Source organism: Boleophthalmus pectinirostris, unplaced genomic scaffold, assembly GCF_026225935.1.
Source record: "Boleophthalmus pectinirostris isolate CB_2022bp ecotype Guang Dong unplaced genomic scaffold, ASM2622593v1 HiC_scaffold_11, whole genome shotgun sequence".
In the NCBI taxonomy this organism is placed as follows: Eukaryota; Metazoa; Chordata; class Actinopteri; order Gobiiformes; family Gobiidae; genus Boleophthalmus; species Boleophthalmus pectinirostris.
The window spans coordinates 11217904-11245041 of record NW_026570994.1 but is presented as its reverse complement, the minus strand read 5'-3'; the positions used below and the strand labels follow the sequence as shown (position 1 = coordinate 11245041).

Sequence of the window (27138 nt, the reverse complement as noted above, 5' to 3'; positions counted from 1 at the left end):
GCACAGTGCAGGCGCGGGGATGTGCCGCTCCTCTGACGTCCCCAAGGTGTTAGCGCAGTGTAGACGTCTAATTATGTCAAGTATCAGGCATATTTAAATCAGGACATGTGCACAGGAAAGTGACGGCTTTGAGTGACGGGAGAAAGTTTGAGAGCTGCTCTGATGCGGGACGCAGAGTAGAGCCGCGCGGGACCAAAGTTGCAGCGAGGTTTTCAAGTGACAGGATGGTACGAGGAGAGCAGGGGAACCACCGGGACGTGATGTTCATGTTTGTGGCCACGGAGTGACTTAAAGGTTTGCATTATGGAGGAGAAGTTCAATAGACTTCTGTTAGTCCCCATTGCAGCGGTGCTGTTCCTGATGATCGGGTACCAGTACGTGTGCCCTGCGGACAGCAACACCTGCTACTTCCGAGGGGACGAGAAGGGGCTTTTCCAGCGCTACTCCGCTGGCTTTGAGTTTGTTTATTCGGACGAGGCGGACGAGGATCTTCCGTCCAAGATCACCACCAAATTTAACTTTACGGAACGGGACCTGGACAGGCACGTTGACTTCGATATCCGAGGGGACGACGTCATGGTGTTTCTGCACATTCAAAAGACGGGCGGGACCACGTTCGGGCGGCACCTGGTCAAGAACATCCAGCTGGAGCAGCCGTGCGACTGTATGCCCGGCCAGAGGAAGTGCACCTGCCACCGGCCCGGTAAAGCCGAGTCCTGGCTCTTTTCGCGCTTCTCCACGGGCTGGAGCTGTGGGCTACACGCGGACTGGACCGAGCTTACGAGCTGCGTGCCCGTGGTCATGAACAAGAGGGACAAGAAGAACGCGCAGAAGAGCAAAAGGTGATCCAGCCCGTGCATTCACAGTCACGTAGATAAACTCTTGCATGAACACAAATGCGCTTAGATCAAACTGTGGGCGCGTTTGAATGAGACCAAAACTTGGCTTCCATCAGCCACGAATTGGCAAATTAAAGAGTTGGGGGAAATGGTAGGCAATTAAAATAGTATTATCTTATTGGCAGCCCACAACAACTTGATAGCTTCTATAATATCCCTTAATATTCCTCAATAAACAGAAAAGTTAGATTTTTACAAATTTTTTGTTTAAATAACTCAAAATATTTTTGAAGCATATTATATATTATGACTAATAATTTCAAATAAGGTAATTTAATGAATTTGCCACTACTAACAACCATCAGTAGTCAATTGGGCATGTAGATAAAACATAAATAATTAAATTGATGAAGTGATTATTACATGATCTAAAAGCAAAGACACAATCAACACACACCAAAATCTGTGTGACGCTGCTGCATGTTTTATCCACTAAACATAAAAATATATAGGATATGATGTGATCTTTAAATGTGCTGCTTACAACATCTATTTTAATCAATAAGGCAAAGATCATTATTGAATGTGCCTGTGAAATCACCTTCCTCTGGGGCTCACTCACTAAACTCTGGTACTGACTGCCAGCACTGTCAGACCTACTCTTTATTGTGTTAAATACAGACCAATCAGACTCCTTTGATTTCACACCAAACACACATACCTATACATCGCCAGACTGTTACCTTAATCTGCTGTAGGCCTACCTCAATTTCCTTTAATTACAGCTCAGCTTAAGGGGCTAAACCATTTAAGAAGGCCACAGTCCTTTGAGGTGTGGTGCCTGAGTTGAAGCCAATTTGCCTAGTGTTAGGTTCAGGGCTCAAATCTCCATATGTTACAGCCTCTTTGAACACAAGGGGGGGGGGGGGGGGGGGGGGGCACTGCCATTCCTTCAGCTGTATTGTGTGTTAACGTAATGCTCCAAAATAGTATTGGAGATCCGCCTCACAGTCATATCAGTAACACAAAGTGAATTAAGTACACTTAACACTTGTCAGCTCTGTGTTAAAAGACACTGGAAAATACAACTCATTAGTGCTGTGGTGCAAACAAGTCTAACACTATTACTGTTACTTAAAGGTCCACTGTGTAACTTTCCGGGTAGATGGTTGTCTCCATTGAAATGTTGTTTTGCCTGGGATGTTCCATGGTATGACGTTAAACATATCCATCTAGCATTTATTTATTATGGGTGTTTCTGCAAATACATTAATTCCTTCTGTGAATAGCGGTGACTCTCCATAGATCTGAAATGTAATGTAGTGTAGTGCTGTTATCTGCATGTCTCCATTGTGATAGATAGGTTTAATCTATACTGTGGAACATTCTACACAAAGGAAATTCCATTTCCATGGAGACAAGCAGGAGGCAGACCTTCACTAATAATATGTTACACAGTGCACCTTTAAGTGGTTATCAAGGTATGTGGCTCAAAAAATAAACAAATAAAAATGCTGCTATTTCAATAAGACCAGCTTAAAGATTGAAGAAGACTTGGCAGATTTACTGGTGATTTTTTTTTCTCTCAAAAACGCCTTGAAAAACATGCATTCTTACATTGCGTCAGGTCACCTCTTCACAGATCTGAGCTGTAATTTGGCCTTGTGGCGTCTACTGCTTTTCTCCACGGTGAAAGATAAGCTTTATGCCATACTGTGGAATATTCTAGGCAAAACAACATTTGATTACCTGATTTTTTATTTTTTTTGCCACTCTGAAATGTTTTACATGACACCCAATTATTTGAATGGTAAAGTTCCTGTTGCTTGGGGGGAGGTGTTGATTGAGGACACGTGTTTCTACTTGCAGTTCATAAGCACTGAATTAGTACCTGAGTTTCCTTGTCTTCTCACAGCGGCAGTGGCAGCTCCTCCGAAGTGCTCCATTACCACTGCGCCACACTATATGATACAGCACGGAGCGTATTGATAAGCACTTGCTGATAATCGGATACTCCATCGAGTGGTTCAGTCTGAAGCCTTTACACGAGGCCCTTCCACGCCAGGGGCAAAGGTCAACAGCTCCACGTCGCAGCCAATTAGACGTGGACTTGTTCAAGGGCATCAGCTCCATGACATGCGTAGTTAATATGCAGGCATGTCATGATAATTACTGTATAAATACTTAATATTTACATGTGTACAATTTCTTTGCAATAGTGGAGAGATTTTAGACATTTTTCTGCATTGTTATGAGAGATTTGAGCCATAGAGGGTAGAATAAATAACTTTTGTGGCTAATTATTTATTTTATTATTGAAGATCATGCCTATTAATGATACAGTATAATTAAAAATTGGTTTGCTGAGATTTGTGCTGCTTTGTGTTCATTATCATGTATCGCAATATTTCTCTGTAGCAATGTATCATGCTTCAAAATGTGTTATCGTGACAGGCCTACTTATATGTTATCAATAGAAGGCTTGTTGAAATAATTTCTTAATTACTTTATTTGTTTGCATAAAGTTTTTTTTTACTCAGAGGCCTGTCACTACTTTATGACAATGATACAAAGCAAGATAATGCAAGATAATCCTTGTATACCATTTTAGACAGTATCATTAAGAGGTATGAGCTGCAACAAATAAATCACAGAATTAAACAATAAATAGCAACAGAAGTCACTTATTAAAACCTTTTAAAGCTAAAATCTTTTTGTATTAAAACAAAAATACCCAAATTCAAGAAACTGTGCACACGTTTAATTTTGAGATCCAAAGTGTATTGTACCAGCTTTCATATGCCTATTGAACAATAATTTGACATGGCTCTTATTGTGACAGTAGTAGTTACCTCTTTTACACAAGATAAAGTAAGATGGAAATTAAGAGTTTGGAAAGACATTCAGCAATCTTGAAAATTCTAATGACACTAAAGCCAGCAACATGATCAGTAGTAGTAGTAGGTGTGACAATCAATAAATATACCACAAATCAGAGTGCCTCTGCCATCCTTTTTTTCTACTCCACATGATCAGTAGTAATGTTGCAGTCTAAACCTAGAATATTAAGAATGTTGTGTACCTGACCATCAACAAGTAGATTGCTCTTTTATTACATTCAGATTTACTGCTTATAATTAAAGCTGCTTTCAAGCTCATTTATAATTTTAGGATAACTGGTTCAGGGGAACTGGGGGTATTGTCACTAGCCTAACTGACAGATAAACTGTGTCCATGTATCATGATTTGAAATATATTTGTATTTGCTAAAATGTACCCAAAATGAAGCAAACACGCTGTGAGTCACATTCTGTTCCATACCTGTGAAATTGTGAGACGAGTTTATGAGTCATCTCAGCTTCATTTCCCCTGGATGATGTCCAGTCTATTTGGCGTCTATAGACAGCTCGGGCCCATAAGGTTAGCAGGTAACACTGATTGCTGCCCTGGAAATAGATGAACAATTAGGTCTCGTCTGGTGATATGGAAAGAGCTGAGCAGAAGCTGAGTGGAGCCTTGGAAATCTTGTACTTTATATTTGTCTGAATATAGGGCTACACCGTTTAATACCATTTTATATGAATTAAAAATATATATTATTATTTAGAAGATGCACTGTGTTACTTTTTGGTTGGGGGTCATTGCTGTCATGTCATTGCTTTGTCTGGAATGTTCTATGTTTTATGTTTTATGTTTTATAGCTCTAAAATACGCAGAAAAACAGGTATTGTGACTGTGAGCAGAGTCGCCTCTCCACAGATCTGATCTGTAACTTGATCTGGTTTGATCTCCAGACAAAGCAATAGCATCTCAACAACAAACCATTCAAGGGAAGCTCCACCAAAACACAATGCACTTATGTTAAAAATCACATTTTAATGTTTAAATCATCTTTTCAAGGTGTACAGCTACTCCTCTCTGTAAAATCGTGGAAAGAAATTTGACAGATTTTGGAGAAATGATTAGTATCTTTATGTTAAGGAAAATAATACTCAAATCGATTTTATTTGTTTTTAATTAGACAAACTAACAAAATAACACTGAATAGAAAACAGTTATCAATCAATACAAGAGAAAAATGGAATAAATATTGCCTAGCCCAACATGAATGCTGCCTCTTTCTGTTCCTTTGGCCCGTGCCTCCTATACGTGAAGGGCTGTGACGCATATGCAGACGACAGCACAGTAACGAAACTGTAGAGTGTTAGCTTATATGACGTTGGCAATCCTCAGCTTAGTGCAATATTTTTTTTCAGTAAGATGGCTTTTCAAATTTCATCTCTTATCCCTTTGTTCCACTAAGACAAAAAGGGGCCATTCTAGTTTTAGCAATAATTCTATATAATCCAAAGAGCACTGGTGGAGGTACCTGTACTGAGAGATAACCACTGATTAGAAACACTTCTCATCCATCTTTAGGGTATTTTTAAAGCTCTTGTCTAGCGTTTTGTGCGTGAGATTACAAAAGCCAGTCCACCTCACAAAAGTGCATGGATATAGAAGGATGACTCCTGTCTTATACAAGTCACTTATAGCAATGGGAGCAAGGATCAAACATCACAGGAGCGGAAGACGCCCACTCACACCCAGAGGCTACACGCGGCAGGCTGTGGAGTACTTTACACGTGTCTCATCTGTCTTAAAGCGGACATCCACTGAGCTCTGTCTGAATGGCTTTCCCAACACATTCAAACTTCATATCTAGGACTCTGGATGTGTAAATGAGTGGGAGGCGTGGCCATGTATTCTTTCACATTTCACATTGTCATTGTTTGAATCAAGGTCATGACGAGTGTTAAGGTACAGCAGACAGCCTCACCTCATTAACAGACTTTATGATCAGAGGAAGTGTCATGCTTGGTGCCCGCTGCTCCCATTGCTACACAGAAGCTCCATCTGGCTCCTTTAAACACCTCCTAGTCACCTTCAGTTCACCTTTCCCATCACCTCGTTTACCAGTACGTTAAATGTTAACAACTGTCACTGTTTTTGAATAGAAATAACTCTTTACTATTGACGCTTGATTCTAGTGAATAAAGTAGCTGGTAAATAACAAAAACAGTTTCCCCTTGGAGATCAATGTAAAGTCAATTCTGATTCTGAAAAAGGCCTAATGATGTATTAGCAGGGAGACCACAGTCACTGATGCAATATTTGACCAAATGTGACTTCTCTTTTTACATTGGAAGTTTAAAAATGAATCATCATTAAGGATGTTCAGTGCTTGTTATTAATTTGTTTGTTTAAATGATTGTGGGCGGAATCACTTATAACAATTAGACGTTATGTTGTAATTTTGAGAGCTGAAAACCTCTGGACTCAATTAAATGATAATGATAATGACAGAAAAAAAAGGGTTGTTTATAAATGTAATGGTGTCAAGCCAGTGATTAATCAAATACATCAACCAAACAATTGAAGTAATAAATGTTATGTGTGTCCTTCATTAACAAGGAGGAAAAAGTATTTTGGGTGCTGGGAATCCACTAGGCCAAGTTACAGGTCTCATCTGTGGACTGGTGACCCCACTTAGAGTAAGAATGCATGTTTTTCAAGGCAAAAAGATTTAAGGTAATTAAAAAGAAATTAAGATTGCTAAGTAAAATGCCATACTATGTGAACCTTCTAGAAAAATAAAATAATAATAAACCTGTCCCTGGAGACAAGGAGGAAGTGGGCCCTTCTCCAGAAACTTACATAGTGCACTATTAACAAGTGATTAAAATGTAACAGTATCCATCAACTTCTAAACCATGTAATGTAGTGAATACTTGACACTCGCCAGATCACAGTAAGCATAGACCATCAGTGTTGGGAGTAACGCGTTATAAAAGTAACGAATTACAGTAATGCATTGCTTTTTGCTGTAACGCAGTAACGTAAGGCATTACAGGAGAAAAAATAGTAATATTTTACTCGGTACAAATGTGAGTAACGCGCGTTACAATGCTTTTTTAACCTGGATCGAAGTGGTGTGTTTTTCTTCATACAAATTCGCTAAAATCACCGCGATATCAGCAGCGGGGAAACGCCGGAGACGTGGCCGCGTAGACCTTCAGGTAACCGCGGGGAAAGGACCGACACAGAACTCTACGCTGTTTAGACCTGTCTTAGACCTGGGTCAGTTCTGGTTTAGACCTGGTTTACAGTCGTCCGAAGTGCTGTATGTTTGCAAGTTTTCTCCCCGACAAAACCCACAACGTCGACAAAATGTTCTGCACTGACAAAGGCTCCTGCGCTCGCACCCAAAAGGCAGAGGAAGATGCTCACTATCGCACAAAAAGTTGGACTTCTGGACACGCTGAAGGAAGGTAGAAGTTACGTGCTGTAGCAGAGTCTTACACCGGCTCGGGTACCCGCAAATAGTTGCTGAAATCAAGGCCGCGAGCCCGCGGAGCACGGTGTCCATAAAGCGCGATCGGGCGACAGCCGCTCTTACCTCCGTGAGGTGCAGAGCCGCTCCTTTCTCCTGCGGTCACCTTCGAGCCCGTCCCGACAGAGAGTCCTGTTTTACTCCTAGTTCAGTTCTGGTTTAGTCCTGGTTTTGTTCTGGTTTTGCTCTGGTTTAGTTCTGGTTTAGTCCTGTTTTAGTCCTAGTTCAGTTCTGGTTTAGTCCTGGTTTTGTTCTGGTTTAGTTCTGGTTTAGTCCTGTTTTAGTCCTAGTTCAGTCCTGTTTTAGTCCTCCTCTTCAGTCCTGGAATCAGCCCGAGGTTAGTCCTTTTATGGTCCTGGTTCAGTCCTGGTTCAGCTCTGGTTTAGTCCTGGTTTAGACCTGGTTTAGACCTGGTTTAGACCTGGTTTAGTCCTGGTTCAGTCCATATACGGCGCAAAAGTTCAGCATCTTCGCAGTTATTTTGGTGAGAGTAACTTAAAGTAATGCAATAGTAATGTAATGCCTTACATTTTAAATGCAGTAATATTGTAATGTAACGAATTACTTTGAAATGACAGTAATAAGTAATAAATAACGCATTACGTTTTTAAAGTAACTTGCCCAACAGTGTAGACCATACTGGAGATCTTCTAGTTCAAAGATAACTACTCTAACCAGAAATGCTCTTTAGACATCAAAATAACCTAGCACAACAAAATACATTCGGGTTTCTTTCAGGTAATTATTCAAATATGGCAGTTAAAATTGTTATGCAAATCCATTCAGTGACCTCTGGTGGCATGACTATATGGACAGGAAGATATCTCTTTCCACTGAACTCACTGACTGTAGATTAATACAAATTTTAAAGTCTGATTATGACTATGACTATGTTGTTGTGTTTTGTTTGTTTAACACTCAAGGCCTGCATACTTCCACTGAGTTCTTCTCTTAAACTGTAAAACACTGTTCCACTTTGTCTACTGTGTTTTTAAACTCCAAACGCCTTCAGTAGAATTATTTAGATGATTTAAGATCTGGCATTGCCAGTCTCTTCTGAACAAAAGGTAAAAGGTAGCTGTTAACTTGAAAAATATAGCTTCAATGACATCACAAGGTGGAACAGATAATAAGATTTACTCAAACATGTGTGAATGCAACAGAACACAACTCCAGGTTTTTGAGGAGGTGACTAACATGACTAACATGAATTCAAAGCTCACAACAATCAATTTTGTGTAGGATCTTAATTGCAGCATCAACAAACAAAGCAAACAGATCCAGCACATCAGAATGCATAATCTTTTTGGCTGCAGGAAACGGGTTCTCAATATTTCTATTTGAGTAGTGAAGAAGGAGCAGACAGCATCACATCAATCATCCTCTCAGGGCCATAAGGGAAAAGAGTGGACTCAAGTGCTACCGAAACATTGTCTCCTATTGCGTCGGTCCCAGTAGATGAGGGCAGACTGAATTGAACAATTGAATGCAGATCACCACTTGTAAAAGTTTAAAGTCTTGAAAATATGCTCAGGAAATGGAAGAAACATCACTAATTAGCTCCTTGGTCAGACGAGGAGTTGGCATAGCAACCAGTTTCAGTTTTGATAAGAGACATTAGTGGCACAGCTTTAACACATCTTTGTCAAAACGCAGCTGAATTTAGCTCCTATTTAGAAGCAAACCTGTGGCACCATTTGATCACTGCAATTTCAAAGAAAATGAATTGTTTTGAATCTCTTATCTAACATTTATTGCATTAACTTTGGTGGAGTTAACATTCTACCTACTCATTCGCCCTCAGTCTACCTGGCAATTTTCTTCCGACATGACAAAAATGGCTAAGTAATATAGTCTGTTTTGAGTAGTTTTTTAAAGGACCATGAAGGCCAGAGTCTCCTGCAGATCTTTGCTCCCAGCATGTAGCCAGAGCATTCACATCGCAGCAGGTCACAAAATTGCTGTAAGGCCAGACGTCAAAACCGTTTCAATTGCAGAGTTGCCCTAGTCGTCCTCGGCAGCTGCCCCACACTGAGCAGTCAGAGAGTGTAACCTTATTACTGACCTCATTATTTCAGATTAGAGCCAAGAATGCAGGTCGGCCACTACCAATACCAGCCGGGTCTAATTAGCCCACTTCATTCTGGCCACATTTAGGCTTCTCACAGGTTTAAGCTATTAATTTGGCAACGGGACCCTGCTTCTGATGATGATAATGGCACTTTCCCTTCCTAAATATGTTAATCTATGCTAGAGCAGAGGTCTAACAAGGTGCAAGGATTGACAATAAGGTGAAAAAACTATACACCGACTGTTAAACATGTTGAATAGAGCTGGGAATCACAGGGTTCCTCATGAGTCGATATGATACATGGCTCACGATACAATAATATCAATAATCAATATGGATGATTCATCAGCCACAGAGGTGTCTGGTATCTATTATATGAGCACATGCATAGATGTAGAGGGTAATGTCAGGATGGACATTCAGCAAAGAAAGATTATAATATGCATGTCATAGCACTAGCTGTAAAATAGAAATTATTTGTGGAGGGTAGGTTCTAATGAGGACAAAGAACTCAATGTAAAAAGATCTGTGTATGTTTATTCACAAAAAGTGGCCTTAACCTGCAAAGTGTTGTGAGTCATAACTCAATAGACTACTGCTGTGTATTAAGTCTTTGCATTTTTTGCTATACTACTATACGCTTGTACAGTTCTTCTGTTATCTTTTCTTTGCCTGAGCTCTCACATTGAGGTACACCAAGCTGCTGAGTGATGTGCATTGTTGCAGTGAACTGAATACGACATGAGCATTTGATTGTCAAATGATGTGAGTGCTGTTGTAAAAATGTGACCCTGCATAGCTAACAAATCAAAACATGGCCACCGATCTGTAATGTGCGATTGCAAAAACATGGAGAGCAAAGGGAGCTAGAATCTGCTGCTGATTTAGAAGACAGTTTGCATTTCACTCAAGTCCTATTCGTCACTTCTTGTAGGTGGAATTGCAGTACCTGACACTACATTTTTATTTTTGGCTAAAAGGGTGAAAGTACTGGCCCTCCAGGGAGAATGGAGCTAGAGCTTTGACGTTGAGATGTACGCACTAAAATCATATCTGTTGTTTGAATCAGTGAATGAGGGGGCTGGATGATGACCTCACAGATGTATCTTCTGAATGCATGCTGACGATAAACGTGCAGCGCTAATGGCACAACATATGGCAGCATTTGGCAGAAATTAAATTATTACGTACCTGTCCATGTGTGTATTTATGCAACTGTCAGCAGGTCTCATATATAAGTGACCTTATTAACGTTAATCAAGACAGCTCTTATTTACATAAAAAGCTATACAACCAGTGGTAGATTTGTGTAATGATTTCAGGGCCCTGTTTTCTGATATATTAAAGGTCCTATATTACACAAAATTTACTCCTGTGAGGTTTAAGCCATATTAGAGTGTTGTTACCTCTTCAAAGACATACCCGGAGTTGTGCCTTTTTTCATTCATTTGAGTAATCTTGCACTATTAGTTTTCTCCAAAGCTCAAAATGCCCTGTTCCACCTTGTGATGTCATGAAGCTGTAGTTTTCAAGATAATAGCTACTGTTTACCTTTTGTTCAGCAGAGAATGGCAATTCCAGGGTTGAAATCATCCAAATTATTCTAATGATGGTGTACAGACTTTAAAAACCACAGTGGAGCACTGTTTTAACACATGACATCACAGGGTGGAGTGTTTTCTGTTTGAGAGAAGAAAATAAGCAAGGTTTGTTTAAAACTAGGATTTTTTATTTATTTTTTGATGAGGAAACATTATAACAGATCAGTTAATAGTGTAATTTGGGCCCTTTAATTCATTCAGTTTTAGATCTGTTAGTTCAGTTCAGTAATAAAGACTCTTTCAACCAGAACAGCAATTACAGCATAAAAGCAAACTATTTAAATTAATCATTCTCACAAACAAGAAACATGTATTTTACAGCATATATCAATATCTCCATAGAAAATATGTATTTATCACTTCTAAAGTAAAATCATCAAGTGCAGCATATGTTTTGATTGGTTTAAAATAGAAGTGATAATGAACTGACAATGATTGTGAACTCTTTCTTGTCAGCATGGATTGTTTTGTTTGTTTATTGTGAAGTCACATCAGGACCATCACATCATATTATTCAAAAACTTCCTTTTTGACAATGATCAAATTACTTGAATAAACCTTGTGTGGAGATGGAATGACATTAAAAGCTTGTGGCTGAAAAATATATCTACCTTGTTCCATGATGATAGTGTTTTAGTTTCTTGGATTCTTGTGAGAAATGAGATATACAGAGGATCTTGTTAATCTCCCTACTCCTTATGAGGATTAGGGGCAGTCGAAGACAGGTTTTATTATATAGGGAGGAAGAAGAGGGGGATTAATACAGAAGTTGAGATTTAAATTACAACAGCATTCGGTTCACTATTTTAGTCCAATATTCAGAATATTTCTTGTGAGCTTGTGTCTCTTTCTCTCTCTCTTTAGAAGTACAATTTGTATTTTATACGTACCTTAAAAGAAAAAAAAAAAAAAAACTAATTGCAAATCAAAAAGGTTATAATCAATACTTGATTTTGTTTGCAACAGCTCAGAGATTCCTGTGGTATAGTTGTGTTGGTAGAAGTGACCTTTTGCTTAGTGCAGTCTTCCATTTATTCGTCCATATCTACATGGACCTCGAAGACTGTCTGACACCTCACAAAGCTGCAAAGATTATGATGTCAAGCAAAGGTTAAAGCTAAGACGCTAAAGCTACTAAAGCTGCACATAGCAGGTTGGTGTGTGTGTGGATCAGCTAAACAGCGTGTTTAACAAACCAAATGGAGTCTGGAACTGTGCTGAATGGAGCAACACGAATCGCATCCAAATGTGAACAAGCAGATGGATGATTTCATCGAAGATTTATCAGCAGAGAGGCACACACTACACGGTATTGAATCCACAAGATGTGTGCCTAATCTTATTTGTATTTATGGTTTTGTTTAGACTTCCACAAACTCCCAGCTCGCGTCACATATGGCCTGTATGGCCCTGTCTTTCTGGAAGCCTTTTCAGGTTCCCCGGTCTCTGCTCCAGCTTCCCCGGGGCTTTTCCTTTATTGCCCAAAAATAGCATCTCATATGTGAGACCAGTGAAGATCACATCACAGTGCAGCACCAGGCTCCTTGCTCATCACTTCTCACTCCCTTCCTCTCAATCTGCACTTCACAGTGATTTATCAAATACTGTTAGCGGCCAGCAGCCCCACCAACTGGGTTACATTGAATTTTGGACAGCCAAGACACTATTAATGGAATATTTTTAGCTAAACGCGGGTGTCTGTAGCTCTGTTTAGTATGTGTGCTGGGAAGCCTGTAATTGGCACACAAAAATTAAATTAGTGTGTGAGAGAGGAACAGTTGAGTGGAAATGGCTCCCACTTGACCTCTTGGTCTGGAGACTGATGTAATGAGACTTTTTCTTCTGCGCTTTGCTGCTGCTGCTTTCAGCTGATCTTCTTCTTTCAGAGCTCTAATAGTCACTCTCATTTGCTTTTGGAGATTGGTGTTCTTTGGTTGTGCTTCCAATGATTTTATTGGTTAGTCTAGCTTTTCTACACCCATCCATTCACCACAAGTCAGGTTGACTAAACTGAAAATCGAACTTCCTCAGATTTTATCTGCTCTGCCTAATGCAGTGTGATCTATAAACCTTTCCTGGTCCACGAGCTTCATGTTCTCTTTTTAAAAAAATCCACTCTACAAGTCCATGCAGCCCGTGTGAGTGCCAATAGGGCTAAAGGTGGCATCATGCATTCATAGCCTCCCTTTTGTGTGAGAGTTCACACTATAAACTTTTATAGGTCCATCAGTGTGTGTCATTCCTTTTATTTCACTTATTTAGCAGGAATAGGTCACTTTTTACAACCAAGCTTTAGAAAACATCAAAAAAACATGCAACATCGTTTTTTATGTCATAAAATGTAGAACAAGTTGAGATGCACTATTATCATAGTCAAAGGTTGGTCTCAGAGGGACCTGGGAGGCGACCATGAAAGTGGAGGTGACTAATCCCAAAGGCTGCTGGGTGAGGGTCCCCAAGCGTCCACAGAAACACCCTTAAAATGGATTTGCTCTGACTGTGCCAGTTATCAACACCCCGACTTTAGTGTGAAATCGATGTGCGGTCCTGTGCTTGTTTTCAAAGCTGCTTCTTCTCTCAAGTTCACTCATCCAAATGCCTTTATAAGTGATACCTCTTTGACAGTACCCAATGAAGCAGTGTGAAACCATTTTACCCAACAACTGAACTAAAGGCAACATGATATATTTTCATTTTTTGAAAATGAATCAAATGAGATTGTTGTCGATCGGCCGGGTTTTTGTATGGGCTGCTCCTTCAGTAGCATAAATAGTTTCCATCAAGGCTTTTATCATGAGTCTGATGGTGTCCTTGATGGGAGTGAGTGAATTAACAAGGCAGATATTGATCTTGGGCTGTGAGTTTCCTCTGTAGCTTTTTGATGGTGATTTAGAGAGTGAGAGAGAGACAATCAGAGGCTGAGATGGTCGATAGTGTTTGCAGGTTGCTGTGTGGAGAAAGGTGACAGGCAGCAGAAGGGCATGAACGAGGCGTCGCCATTGATCGCCTGCAAAACGCAACAAGCTGATTTTACTTTCTCTCCAGAGCAGCACACGGCCACGCACGGTCACACGCAGAGCCTGGGCTGATTGTGCTTTTATTTGACAGTGCAGAAGAAGAATCGCTCTGACAACAGAAGGTTTTCACACAATCAATCAGGTTTCAGTGAAAACCCTGAAACTGTTCCCATGTTCTCCAGAGTGACTTAAAAGGCCATTTAGCACATGCAATGAAATTATAGCACCAACACAGGAGAAAATGCACTAGATCACAGATGTTGAGAAAGATCGATGTGACAAAAAGTTATTTGGTTTAGAAAACCTTCAGAGACCTACATCCATCACTTAAAGACAAGTTGTTTTCTGTCAGTCACATACATTTTGTGCAAACAACATATTTTAAATTTAATTATTTAACAACAAATTCCAGAAATGCAGTTTAATTTTAAAGACATTTAATTTACTTTCGCTATAGCCAATCAAGTGCAGTTTCACACATTTTTCTCCACTAAAATTCCATCAGAAAGACTTGAGCCAGTATAAGATATCTCACTAGTTGAAAGTTTTTTTATATGTTGTACAGACGTTATGGCAAACAGCGTTTCTTATCGCACTTGGCACTTTTCCGACTGGTAATCATTGCTTCCTTTCATAATCTGACCCTGTTTCTGTCGCTGACACGGGTAAGAAGAGAGCTTTGACATTTGCTGCTCTTTGTCAATAGGTCACGAAGAAAACGCAGACGCAAAGAGGCGGGCTGCATGGACATCTATTGATCCTCTGTCTCACGGTTAGCTGTACAGATAGATGATAGGCACAGGAGAAGGAAAGACTGAGCCATTCTGCAACAACTACAACAAAGGCAGCTTTGTGAGGCGGCCCTGCTCGTCCATCTATCTCGAGCTGTCCGTTCAACCCGCCGAAGATGGCAGGCTAATTCACTTAGATTCCTCTGTGGATGGCCATTATCCCTGGGTGGTGTGCTGTCTGCGGGTGTTCTCTGCCATGATATCATCATGGCACTCACTTAAATATATATCACAGCTGATTGATATCTGCTGGCCGCCAATAATTGCTGAATTGTGGACCTTTTAGGGCTGTTTGCCTGCACGCTCTGTGCACACTGAGACAGCTTCTCTCTATTTAATCAAATTTAGCAGTTAAGTGGTTGAATGGTCTCTTTGTAAAAGCTCCAGCTCTAAACAGCTCACTGCTTTGCAAAGAATTATCTCAAATTATACAAATTTAAACAGGCCATATATTTATTTATTTTCTATTCTATAATCTATTTAGAAACACAAATGCCTAGTTATTAATCAACCAAAATAAATATTTATGCCAATAAGAATATATTTTGCCACAGCTGCACTGATGTGTCAAAGCAGCCTTGAATCAAAGTCTTAATTTAGCTGAAAGCTTACAGGTGGACTGTGTCTGTCGAATGAAGTGTGAACCCTGTGGCTTTTGACTTGTCTTTAGATGTGGTTTGCTTTCCATGTGACACGGGAGGTTCACTCCGATCCAGCACACCACACAAACATTTTCTTTTCCTTTTATATGTGCTACCTTCCTTTTAAAAACCAACTAAATGTGTGAATTTCTCCCAGCACTGCCTCCTCCAGTCACCTCGCTGTGAGGGTGGTCGTCGCTGAACTCAAAAGATAAGGAGCTGTAGTTGCTGAAAGGGTTAGACATAGCTGGGCAACAGTAATTTTCTCAAACGTTGTTTAGGGCACATCTGAGTGGTCCTGAATAAAAAGTATTGGTAATGGAAAACTCATAATATAATACAACTTATATATACATTAAACAATAAATATTATTATGAGGTGAAGCCTTTTAATAAATGTTATATCCATGATGGTTGTCTAAACTACTAAACACAAAATGTATCAATTAAGTTCATGAGTTATAATGTATCACAGTGTCTGCTGAACAGGTTTGATCATTAGACACCGGATCATTGTTCATGCCGTACCACATGAAAGCATAACTGTGTGATGCTGCAGCAGGAGCAGCAGTGTGACATTACTGGGACATAAACCTCACTGCAGTAACTGCACCTCACTCCAGGGACCACTTCCCCATTCTTCTGCAGCTCACAGTCTGAACACAAATGTAGCTTATCCACACACTACACTTCAGTACAATTACACAATTTCATTTAGTGTTGTTATACTACTATTAGAAACATGTGAATGTATGAGCAATGTTGTGACATGTGTTTTGTCTTGTTTTGCTGCAGAAATTTCTACTACATAACGATGCTTCGAGACCCTGTATCCCGGTACCTGAGTGAGTGGAAGCATGTCCAGCGTGGAGCCACATGGAAAACAGCCCTCCATATGTGTGATGGGCGTCCGGCCACTCAGGACGAACTGCCCGCCTGTTACAGTGGAGACGACTGGACGGGCGTGCCCCTGACAGACTTTATGAACTGCCCTTCAAACCTGGCCAACAACAGACAGGTGCGCATGCTGGCGGACCTCAGTCTGGTGGGCTGCTACAACATGTCATCCATGAGCGAGCTGGAGAGGGGCCATGTGCTGCTGGCCAGCGCCAAGGCCAACCTGCGCAACATGGCCTTCTACGGCCTGACGGAGTTTCAGCGCAAGACGCAGTATTTGTTTGAGAGGACGTTTGGCCTGCGCTTTATCCGCGCCTTTACGCAGATCAACAGCACTCGAGCTGCCAGCATAGGCATCAGCGAGAAGGTGCGCTGGCGCATCGAGGGCCTCAACGCTCTGGACGTAGAGCTCTACGAGTACGCCAAGGAGCTGTTCCTGCGTCGATACCAGTACCAAAGGCAGCAACAGCACCAGGAGGAGCGTCTGCGCAGACGCCAGCAGAGGCAGCACAGGCAGCGGCTGCACAGGACATACTGGGCCCAACTGCTCAGACTGGGAGCAGAGGAAGAGGACCAGAATGAGGTGGTGAATGCACTTGAGGTGGTAGCCACCACAGAGGATTACAGTAGTCAAGTGGTTAGATGGTAACAGGACCTACTGGAAATGACTGGAACATAAGCTATTCTCTGCTACCTTTGCCCTCCATTTCTGCTGTGCTCCAAAACCTGCTACCCTACAAACCTCTTTGCGCTTATTGGACTACCCAATAGTGTCTTAATATTTATGATGGATGTATTTGTCATGGCAACATTTTGTATTTATGTTTTTCGTAAAGCTCTATTTAAACAAAGCACTGGTTAATTTATGCATTAGCTTTGAATGTTTTCCAAGCAGGGACAATGTTCCAAAGCTTCACTTGAGCAGACTTTTATGTGCAGGTATTGTGCTTTCTGAAGGAGGTGGTTTGAGTGTGAGGGGGAGTGCTCTGTATGTGATATAGCGCTGTGTTGATCAGTGAAGTATCGTAGCTACTCTGTGGTGTTTGGCTTCATACAAATATCAAAGCACAAACTTGGCAATGGTCTGCTGTGTTTTTATTCTGACTGATTTAGCTGCAAAAATCACTAACAAGGCAATGTCTTGCAAGTAATGTGTTCAATAAAAATAAGCAGCATTCAGTGATGTAAAAGTGTTCCTGATGGACTCTCTGGTCTGCATGTGTACATGCACGTGTTTTGCCTTTCACAGCATGTTCTCACCATAAAAATGTGAAATCTTTGTGCACTGTGCCAACTTCTTCTCCATGCACCATACACTCAGTCGCTCAAGATGCAAAAAGGAGGAATGAAAGACAGGCTGTCAGAGCTGGTCTCAGTGCTCTTACATCACAACAGAGAACATTGGTATTTCCACCATTAGGCCATTGATCACAGCCTCTTCGCTTCCAAATTGATCATTTAAAGTTCAATTGACCATGACTCTAGCACAGCAGAGAAAAAAAGAAAGCCAGCAACTCTGAATGCTTTTTCCCCTCCCTAATCTGACAAACGTACAGCACTCAGCTCCACTGGCGTTCCATTTGCACCACACCGGCAAAACAATCTGTTTCCATGCGTTTCCGCAGACAACAAGTCTTGACGATGCGTGGAACGAGAATCATTGCTTCATATTAATTTTTTGATTTGCAAAAAGGAAAATAAGCAAAGGAGATCCATGAGGACGAAAGGAAGAAAACTGTTCTCTCCACAGACAAAAATAGATTTCTATCAGCCGCTATCTTCTCTTCTACTCAGCATGGAGCCAGACAATAAAATGATTGTCACTGGTCAACAGCGATGAGTCCTTTGCATAGTTTGTCATTTGCATTTATGGTACATTATAACATTTGCATTTGTTTTTATGCTACGGGCAATTAACTACTATGCAAAATGGTCTGTAATAAATTTGTAAAATATGACAACACAGCATCCATAGGAAACATATTTATCATTGGTGAAGGATTACTTACCTGAGGGGAGAGATTTTGGGAGGGATTTATTCTTTCTTGTATTAAGAAATTCTTGAAGTGTGTTTGGTGTGCTTGTATATTTCAAAGGCCTTGTCATTCTAGAGCCTGAGCACAGAAAAGTAGGGTGCTGACTTTGAGAATGAGGACTGAGCTGCTGCCTTGTTAACTTATGACAAGGTGAAAACATGTACTCTGAGGGCTAAGTGCTCAGATACAACCTTCCAGTCTTTCACAGATCAGTAGCTGCTGGAGGTGTTGTTGGGTCGCTAAATCACATCACTGCCTGGGAAGACAAAAACAGCAAACTATCCTGATTGATATTTAGTAGTTACACTTATTTTTTATTTTTATTTTGAATTCCATTTATTTTGACAGATGCCAAAATATGGATCTATAAATACTGAATTTGCAGATACGCTGAGTGAAAACAATAAACATAAAAAATATGTCAATGTGTTTACTTACTAACTATACAAAAAGAAGTCAAATAATGAATACAAAAAAACACGAATGTACTGCCAACAGGGTATGTGTACATAGTAGCGGAAGTATAAGTATATTTTAAGTGGCACGCAGTTCAAACATGACACACTCCAGTGCAAGTTATATGGTATACAAATTGACTAATTACATTGAAATCTCTTTTTACTAAGAGCACAGTTCAAACACAAGTTACACCACACATCCTGTCTGTTGGTGCTTTCTCAGCTATGGGACAGTAAGTGTTGAGCTGTTACTCCTCTGCTCCGTCAGTGCTGGACAGGCTGGACTGATGAAAGCCAGGTTCACCAGAGAGGTGCTCTTTCTCAGCCAGCGTTGGCAGGAGAAGACACTGACGAAGGCCTTTTTGAATACTTCTTCTAACAGAGTGAACAGAACCAGGTTGAAGAAGGTGTTGAATGCAGCCAAAGGCTTGGAGATGATGTAGGCTGCATGCACTGTGTTTCTCAGTGTACATGAAAGGTGTGGCATGTTGCGTGTTTCAATGCGCAGTGCACGCAGGATGTGATAGGGCAGAAAACACAGCACAAACACCACCAGGATGAGAATGGCAACTCGCTGAGACCGTATCTGAGAGGTGCTGCTGGTTTGAGGCCCTTTATGTAGCTGCACAACAATCCGAATGTAACATATGAAGACCACGAGCAGAGGAAGCACATATCCAAAGGCTGTGATGAGCAGACTGTACAGGCAAATGGCATCCACATCAGTGGTGCTGGCAAAGTCCAGACAATAGGTCTGATTGTCTCCCTCTCTCATATCAATCAAAGTGAGTATTGGAGTGACCTCCGCTGCAGTTCTGATCCACACAACAGCAGAAGCCAGGAGGCCCCAATGTTTCTGCTGCACCCAAGGCGTCCACAGGGGACGCATCACCACCACGTACTGGAACACAGCAATACACATGAGTGACATGATGCTCCCATACAGGTTAAAATGAAAAACAAAGCGTGCGAAACGGCACATGAAGTCACCAAGTGCCCACTGGTCCCCGTTGCTGTAGTAATAGACGAGATAGGGCATGCTCAAGGCAAATAATAGGTCTATGACAGACAGGTTGACCATAATGATGCTGCTGCTCTTCCATGGGTGAAACTTCAGCACATACACGACTATTGCAGTCGTGTTCCCCAACAGTCCCCCAATGAAGACCAGGGAATATCCAACGGGCAAGAAATAATGCTTCACCAAATCATCCACATCTGTGCAGAGCTCACTCTCTTTTGCCATGGCCAGGTTAAAGCTATGAGAAAAGTTACAACACTTTAAGAAATTAGATCTCCTGCTATATACAGCTTTACAATAATTATTATGGGCATTAATGCTATTCATATGAGTAATATATGAATCATTCTATTTGTAAACACATTTGTATTCCTCTATGTTTTACTGTTTAACATCAATCAAACAGAACATAAAAACATATAGAAAACATTGTGAGCAGTTAGAATAGAAGCAAATCATTATTCCTTTTTCCCCAGGTGTCATATCACTGTCAGAGGCAATTACTGATGAAGGAAGGAGGGATGAACAAAAAGGAGAGGAAAAATAACGGGGCACGGGGTTGGCAAGAAACAAACAATCACACAAACTCAGGGGGAACAAAACAAATAATAGTGTGTTTTCCTTGTCACAGATGAGGACTGTGAACGCCTCTCAGGATATGACAGCGCCTATAGCATTCTGGCTTGATGGCAGCTTCCTGTAATGCTGCCTGTTCAATCTACTCTCATTACAGTTAAAAAGAGATGTGCAGGGAGTCATTTGCACCTTCTAATTGTGTTTATTTAAAGGTCCTATATTACACTAAATTGGTTCTTGTGAGCTTTACACCATGTTATAATGTTATCTCATCAAAAACATACCTGAAGATGTGTTTTGTTTCATTCACACATGTTTGAGAAACCCTTTATTATTAACCTGTTTACATCTCCAAGTTAACAGCTAGCAGCTAAAGGTAAACTTAAGCTCAGTGGAGAATGGCAATTCCAAGGCTGAAATCATCCAAATGACTCTTGTGAAGGTGTATAGTTTTAAAACACAATGGAGCACTTTCTCTATTACCGCATGACATCTGTTTGAGAAAACACGTCAGCCTAAATATGCAAAGTGTATGTGTTAAAAATGTGTGAATGAAACAAAACTGCTGGTAAGTTTTAGCTGAGGAAACATTATAACATAGATAAAAATAGTGTAATATAAGGCCCTTTAAAAGTGATAATTACATAAAATATTACTTCCTGCCTATATGTTTTTAAAAGGAAATAAAATTAGAGTACAAATGTAAGTTGTACTCATGTTTGGCTGACATGCCCCTATCAGTCCAAGCTTTGAGAATGCCATCCTGAGAGTGCCATCCCTGTTTCCTGGTCCAGTCCTATATGGGTCCATCTCTTAGCTCTTCCAGTTTTCCCCACCCACAGGGAAGCTCCAGAAAAACACCTTTGTTTGAAAATCCTGAGCATGTTTTAACCCTAAGTCATGTGTATTTAATATTTCCCGGTAGAAGCTGAAGGGTCACTTAGACGAAGGAACAGGTATTTGAGTCAGTGACAGCAGACGCAATGTATCCTGTTCCTATTATATATATATATATATATATATATATATATATATATATATATATATATATATATATATATATATATATATATATATATATATATATATATATATATATATATATATATATATATCAGTGTTTCTCATAGATTTTGCTGAGACTATGGTGGCTCAAATCTTTTTTATTTAAATAATTTAGTCTTTTAATTTTTGTGGAATATAAATGCCACTTTCTGCCTATATTTACACTTTAAGCTGTTATGATCATTGTTGTCTCTTTTATGTGTATGATAATACAATGAGCAACAAGGTCAAATTTAGTTCTGTCAGTTTAGTCCAGTTTGTTTTTAGACTATGGAGAGAATTTTAGACTACGGGAGGTCACCATAGTCTCCTGTATTAATGGAAAACACTGAGCCTATTTAAAATTCCAAGCAGCTACGATAAAAAAAAAAAAAAAGAGACACAAATGCCTTACCTGGCCACATGACACCATATTCCAGACAGATCAAAAATGAAGGACAAAAGAGATAAGTACATGTCTGAGCTATGAAATGCAAAATTCTGTCAGTTAGGCCCAATTGACAGACATGTTGATGTCAAATATAAACTAAATATATCATTATGGAATACCTTACTATGCTATACCAAGTGTTTCTCATAGATTTTGGCACAAATAATTTTTATTTGAATAATTTCGTCTTCAATTAATTCGTCTTATTTAATTATTCAATTAAATGTTAATCATTATGCAGTCATTTTGACCAGTGTAGTCTCTATGTCTCTACAAATGTATATTAATGAAATGAGCAACAACATCTATTTATGTCATGCCAATGTCTAGTTCAGTTTATTTTAGATTATGGGGGGGCTATTTTAGACTATGGGGGCCACCACAGTCTCTTGTATTAAAGGGAAACACTGTTGTACTATGAGAAAAGTGTCAAACTAAAGTTAATTTAATAATGAATAACATTTGCGTTCTTTCTTCTCTTTAATCAAGAGTCAGTGTTTTCTTCTACTTTAAGATTAAGTGTCTTTGAACTTTCACTATTTGTTGTCTGTAAATACCAGAATATGTGTGTATTTTATGTTTTGTCTGGGTAGTTACATAACACTGAAACGTAAAACACAGAATGTTAGTTATTAGCATCATTAGCATTAGCATTTTATAGTGCTGCTTCTTGGTTTACTGCTTTTGATAGTGCCAGAAGAGCCGAAGTCTTTACAAGTTTCTGTGTAAAGCTATTATAAACTCATTCAAGAATAAGGTTATATTTGCTTGTCAAATAGACCTACTACTCATTTACACAATGATTTATCCAAGGCCAAGAAGTTTTCCGCTGCTGCTTCAAGTCATCCACGAGTCCAGTCCTTGGTCAGGCGCAGTCACGTCGGTCATAATGTTTTATTTTGTTCACTTTTATAAATATAATATAATGCAATGTAAAATGTAATTAAATTAAATAAACAATGAGTTTAATATAGGGCGCTGTGGTAATCTCAGGTCACTCAGCCACTACTTAAATGTATTTGAAGAGTAGGGCTGTATCAGCAATCTGCAGCTTGACTGTAAAACATTATTGTGTTGTGCCTTGTAGTCATTATTTGTAGATCACACAAATGATTAAACAATATAGATTTACAAATGTTTATTTTACAAAAGAGCTAGAAATGATGTAAACAGCTTTACAGATACATCTAAATGTTTTTGTTGCTGTGAGAGATGGTATGTTCTTTGAAGAGATAGAAATGTCAAAGATTGACTGATGACACAGAAATCCGAGTTCAGAGGATGAGGATAAAAGATGCTTGAGGTTTACAAAAAGGGGAAAAAAACTACAGTTTGGGCATCCTGGCAGCGTTGAGACGCATAGACACACAGGAGGAGCCAGCAGCATAACGCATCTCCCTCAGCATGCCACTCCACTGCTTCTTATCTTCCTCGTACCTAAAACAGAACACAGGCGGTCGCTAATGAAAACGAATAGCCTACCAAAGCCATGCAGTTTTAATGTGCAGAGAGCCCCCGGACGCCTATAGGTTTAAAAGACTTACTGCCAGACGTCTGTGACCTCCGTGGGAGCCACCTCTTTGTTCTCCATCTCCACCATGGCAAAGCCGCCCACAGCGTACAGCAGCCCGCCAGTGCTCACCAGGTTGACAGAGCTCCTCTCCTGGGGAAACTCTGTGAACGGCTCCCACCTGAAGAGACAAAGCACCAGCAGAAGGTCAACCAAAGACAAAGTGGACATCTGAAATACCTGCTGCATGCACCGGCTTTGACCTTAACCCAGCGGGTAAATAAGACATACTTGTTTGAAGTAAAGTTGTAGGCTTCACAGGTACCAGTGAGACCATCCTCATTCACTCCACCTGCCACTATTATGTTGCCATTGTGGATAACTGCTCCGAACATGGACCGAGGGGTCTTCATGCCTGCCAGCTCCCTCCACTCGGACTGCTTGTGGTTGTACACAAACATCTTGTTGAGGGCTTTGCTTTATAGAAAACAAAATGACAAAATTGTAAAATAAAATTCAATAGCACACTTAGATTTTTTTCAAACTTTGATGTATGAGTGACTCTTTGTCCCTTAGTCATGCAGTGATTTCAGAACAGCATAAAGAATTATGCAGTTCCACCCACTGGGGTCTAAAGGTCAGACTCTATACATACATCTAATGCTAATATTGGTCTGCCTTTCTGAGAAGCTCTTTCTGCACTCAGACATCTCACTGAAATGTTGCGAATTAACTTTTACAGGCTTTTGTTGCCCCTGTCTCAGATATTCCAGTGTGTTCCTAACATTAAAAGTACCTATTTGAAGATGATTTACTAATGCAAAACAATAAGAAAAATCTAAAAATAAAATGTATATTCCTGTTGTTTCTGGCACTCAAAGTTTCCATTTGTTTGTTCTTGAAGTTAGCTCTAACTGCCGACAGCACGATAAGCTCCACCTGTGGGCTCTTGACAGTGCTCGCCCAACAGCTGAAATCACTGAACCCACTGATAACCTATTATTAGGCAAAACAATCTGTTACACTCATTTTCTCCCAGTCCTATACATTTTTTTTCTATTTTCAATTTCCTGGCTTTCCTAGCATTATTAACTCTCATTTTGATTCAGTGTGATCTATTTATGGTGCTGTATTGTCAATGATTCAAGCGGTCAGACAGATCATGTTCTCATTATTAGAAGATATTGCTGGACTGCAGGACTGTAATTGTTGTATATGATGTTGCAGCCTGCCACAGTGATGGACCAAGAACAGCTGCAGGGTCCCTCACACCCGCGCTCATTAACTCACTTGTCATCTGTCTTTCCTCCAATGCAGTAAACCAGTCCTTTGTGGGAGACTACAGAATGTCCATGGATTTTCAGGGGAAGCTTTTTCGTCTCGCTCCACCTCATTTGACTAAAAAATAAATAAATAAATTTAATTAACACAAGTTTTTTTTTTTTTTTTCATTTTCTGTAATTATTAATTATTGTATTTATTGTGAAATGACTTAAAAAAACATGACTGAGTGAGAAAAGCAAGATTATTTTAAAAGTGAATGTGAATATTAACAAGAAATCATTCCATTAATTTTCTGCAGTTAATTATCACCTGAAACTTTGCATTTCTTGCACGACAGGGTGAGAAACAAATAAGAAAAGAAACTCACTCAATATCATAGCACATGACAGTATCCAGCGACTCATTAGTTTGGAGGTCTTTGCCAGCAATGGCAAAAAGCAGGTTCTCACTCTCTCCGATGTTAAATAGGCATCGCGGAGAGGGCATGGGCGGCAGAGCCAGCCATTCAGACGAAAGAGGATCCAACTGCAGAGGAAAAAACAGGAGCATTAACATTTATGTTTATCTATGAAAGAGAGAATGTACATCACACTGTATCCACATATTGATTTAGCTGTAAAAGGGAGTTATTCAGAGCTTTTATCACTCCTCTCTCAACATGTGTGTGTTGCTCTGTTCTGATGGGCAGCGAGGGAAACATAATCCAAGCATTGATCACAGACAGCAAGATAAGTGTGTCCCAGTTATACACTGAAAAATTCATATGAATATCTGTCTCATTTTTCTATCATCATGCTCCCCGTCAAGGACGAATGAGAAATAAGCTCGCCAAAAATGCTAAATTACTTCAAGGTTAACTCAAAATAACACTCTTCATTTTGGGGTTATTGCTGACATCAAGGTGTGTCATTAAAGTGTTTGCCAACCTATAATAGAAAGCACAAAGGGAGTGAATCTGCCAACATGTAAATGTATAAGAAAGTTGAAAATATAAATATAAAATATAATATAAAAATATGAAATCTTACCACATAGAAGTAGCACTGCAGGGGCACATCCTTGTTCTCTTCATCCACAAACAGTCCTCCAATAATGAACACCTGATTCTTTTGTGTCACTACGCTCACATGGTTACGTGGAACCTGCTCGGACATGGCCGCCAGGAAGCACTCATTCTCATTGACATCATAGGCCACAGCCGCTGTGTCATTGATCATAACAATGAAATCTCGCATGTACATGCCATGCCTGGGGTTGTCGTTCAGGAAACCAGGGAACAGGTTCTCCTCCTCTTCACCCTCCTCCCCCTCCTTCTTCGGGGGTTTCTCTGGAAGCTTCCCTTTGAAGGCATCCTTGATAATCTGGATGGTCTTCTGCAGCTCGGGATCAGCCTTGATGATCTCGTCTGTCTCAACTTTTTCTGTGAAGTATTTCTCAGGAAGGAGGCGGAAACGGACACAGTTGAAGGCATCTTTGAGGATCTTGACACGACTATCCTTATCATGGCGGACCCAAGACATGACAGCTTCAAACACCAGCTCCTCCTTCTCCACATTCAAAGAATCGCCACCAATGACTGCAAAGAGTTCATGAGGTGCGAGCTTGAGGAACTCCTCGTCCTTGTGGAGGAATTCAAAGCGGTCAGCAATGAAGTTACGTGCAGCTATGGCTAGCCTGGGACAGCTGAGCACCAGGCCCATCCGAAATATGGCCATGCAGTTGGGCAGGGAGATCTTCTTCTGGAGGTAGTTGACACAAGCTGTGAACACAGAGGGGATCTGGAAACGGTTTGCCACAGCAATTATGTCCTGCACATTATCGTCGGTAAGGTCAATCTCAGCTGAGTACAGGTATCTGATGATCATGTCCAGAATGTTGGGGTTCACGTCATCCAGGACCACTTCTTTGGTGTTCTCTACCTCCTTCCCGTCCTCTGTGAAGAAGAGCTCTCTGAAGTAGGGGCTACAGGCAGCCATGATGAGCCTGTGGCAGGGGAAACAGCGGTCGCCCACCTTCAGGGTACAGTCCACAAACTTGTTCTCATTGAGCAGCTCCTTCAGGCCGTCCTGCAGGAGGGTGCTCTGGAACAGGCGCAGCTCCTCCTTGATGGCGCTGGGGTCCATAACTGGTCAGGAGAAGGGGGTCCGTGGAGAGAGGAGAGGAAGGAGCAGGCAGCCACAGGTCCTTCTGGCTCTAGTCCTGGCTCGAAAAGACAGAGTGGCCAAAAGGTTCCTGGTGTGAAGACCCTGCAATTTAATCCCATCCCACTCTATAAATAACCTCCCCTGCCCCTGGCCTACCCCGACTGCAGTGGAATCTGACAGGGCCGAATCACAGGCCTCATCCTGAGCAGCTGCTGTCATAGACTGAAAGAAGCAACTGGTTGCTCAGGATATGCCACCACGATTCAGCTAGGGAGGTGTCGTGTGCTTGGCCAATGGGGAAGACAATACAGTCAAAGCCCTGAATAGAAAGAACTACCAAAAGGATAAAAGTAGAAGGAATAGGGTCACATCTAGCAAATAAAA

General features: G+C 40.6%; 3 protein-coding genes across 3 annotated transcripts; 1 reads left to right on the top strand and 2 right to left on the bottom strand.

Annotated features, from left to right (window-relative positions):
- Positions 1-303: 303 nt before the first annotated feature.
- LOC110153320 (heparan-sulfate 6-O-sulfotransferase 3-B-like) lies at positions 304-16879 on the top strand. The gene is made up of 2 exons (XM_020917206.1): positions 304-842; positions 16129-16879. Exons 1-2 carry the CDS (start codon positions 304-306, stop codon positions 16877-16879), a joined length of 1290 nt encoding a protein of 429 aa, XP_020772865.1.
- A 2068-nt stretch (positions 16880-18947) lies between these two features.
- On the bottom strand, positions 18948-19970 carry LOC110153203 (2-oxoglutarate receptor 1-like). The gene has a single exon (XM_020917082.1). The coding sequence runs from the start codon at positions 19968-19970 to the stop codon at positions 18948-18950; it is 1023 nt and encodes a 340-aa protein (XP_020772741.1).
- Positions 19971-22975: 3005 nt separating this feature from the next.
- Positions 22976-26800, bottom strand: LOC110153281 (kelch-like protein 41b). Its single transcript, XM_020917164.2, has 6 exons — positions 25639-26800; positions 24978-25135; positions 24617-24724; positions 23618-23803; positions 23361-23507; positions 22976-23253 (listed from the first exon to the last, which is right to left on the bottom strand). The coding sequence occupies exons 1-6, from the start codon at positions 26731-26733 to the stop codon at positions 23142-23144; spliced, it is 1806 nt and encodes a 601-aa protein (XP_020772823.2). The 5' UTR covers positions 26734-26800; the 3' UTR covers positions 22976-23141.
- Between the last annotated feature and the right edge of the window lie 338 nt (positions 26801-27138).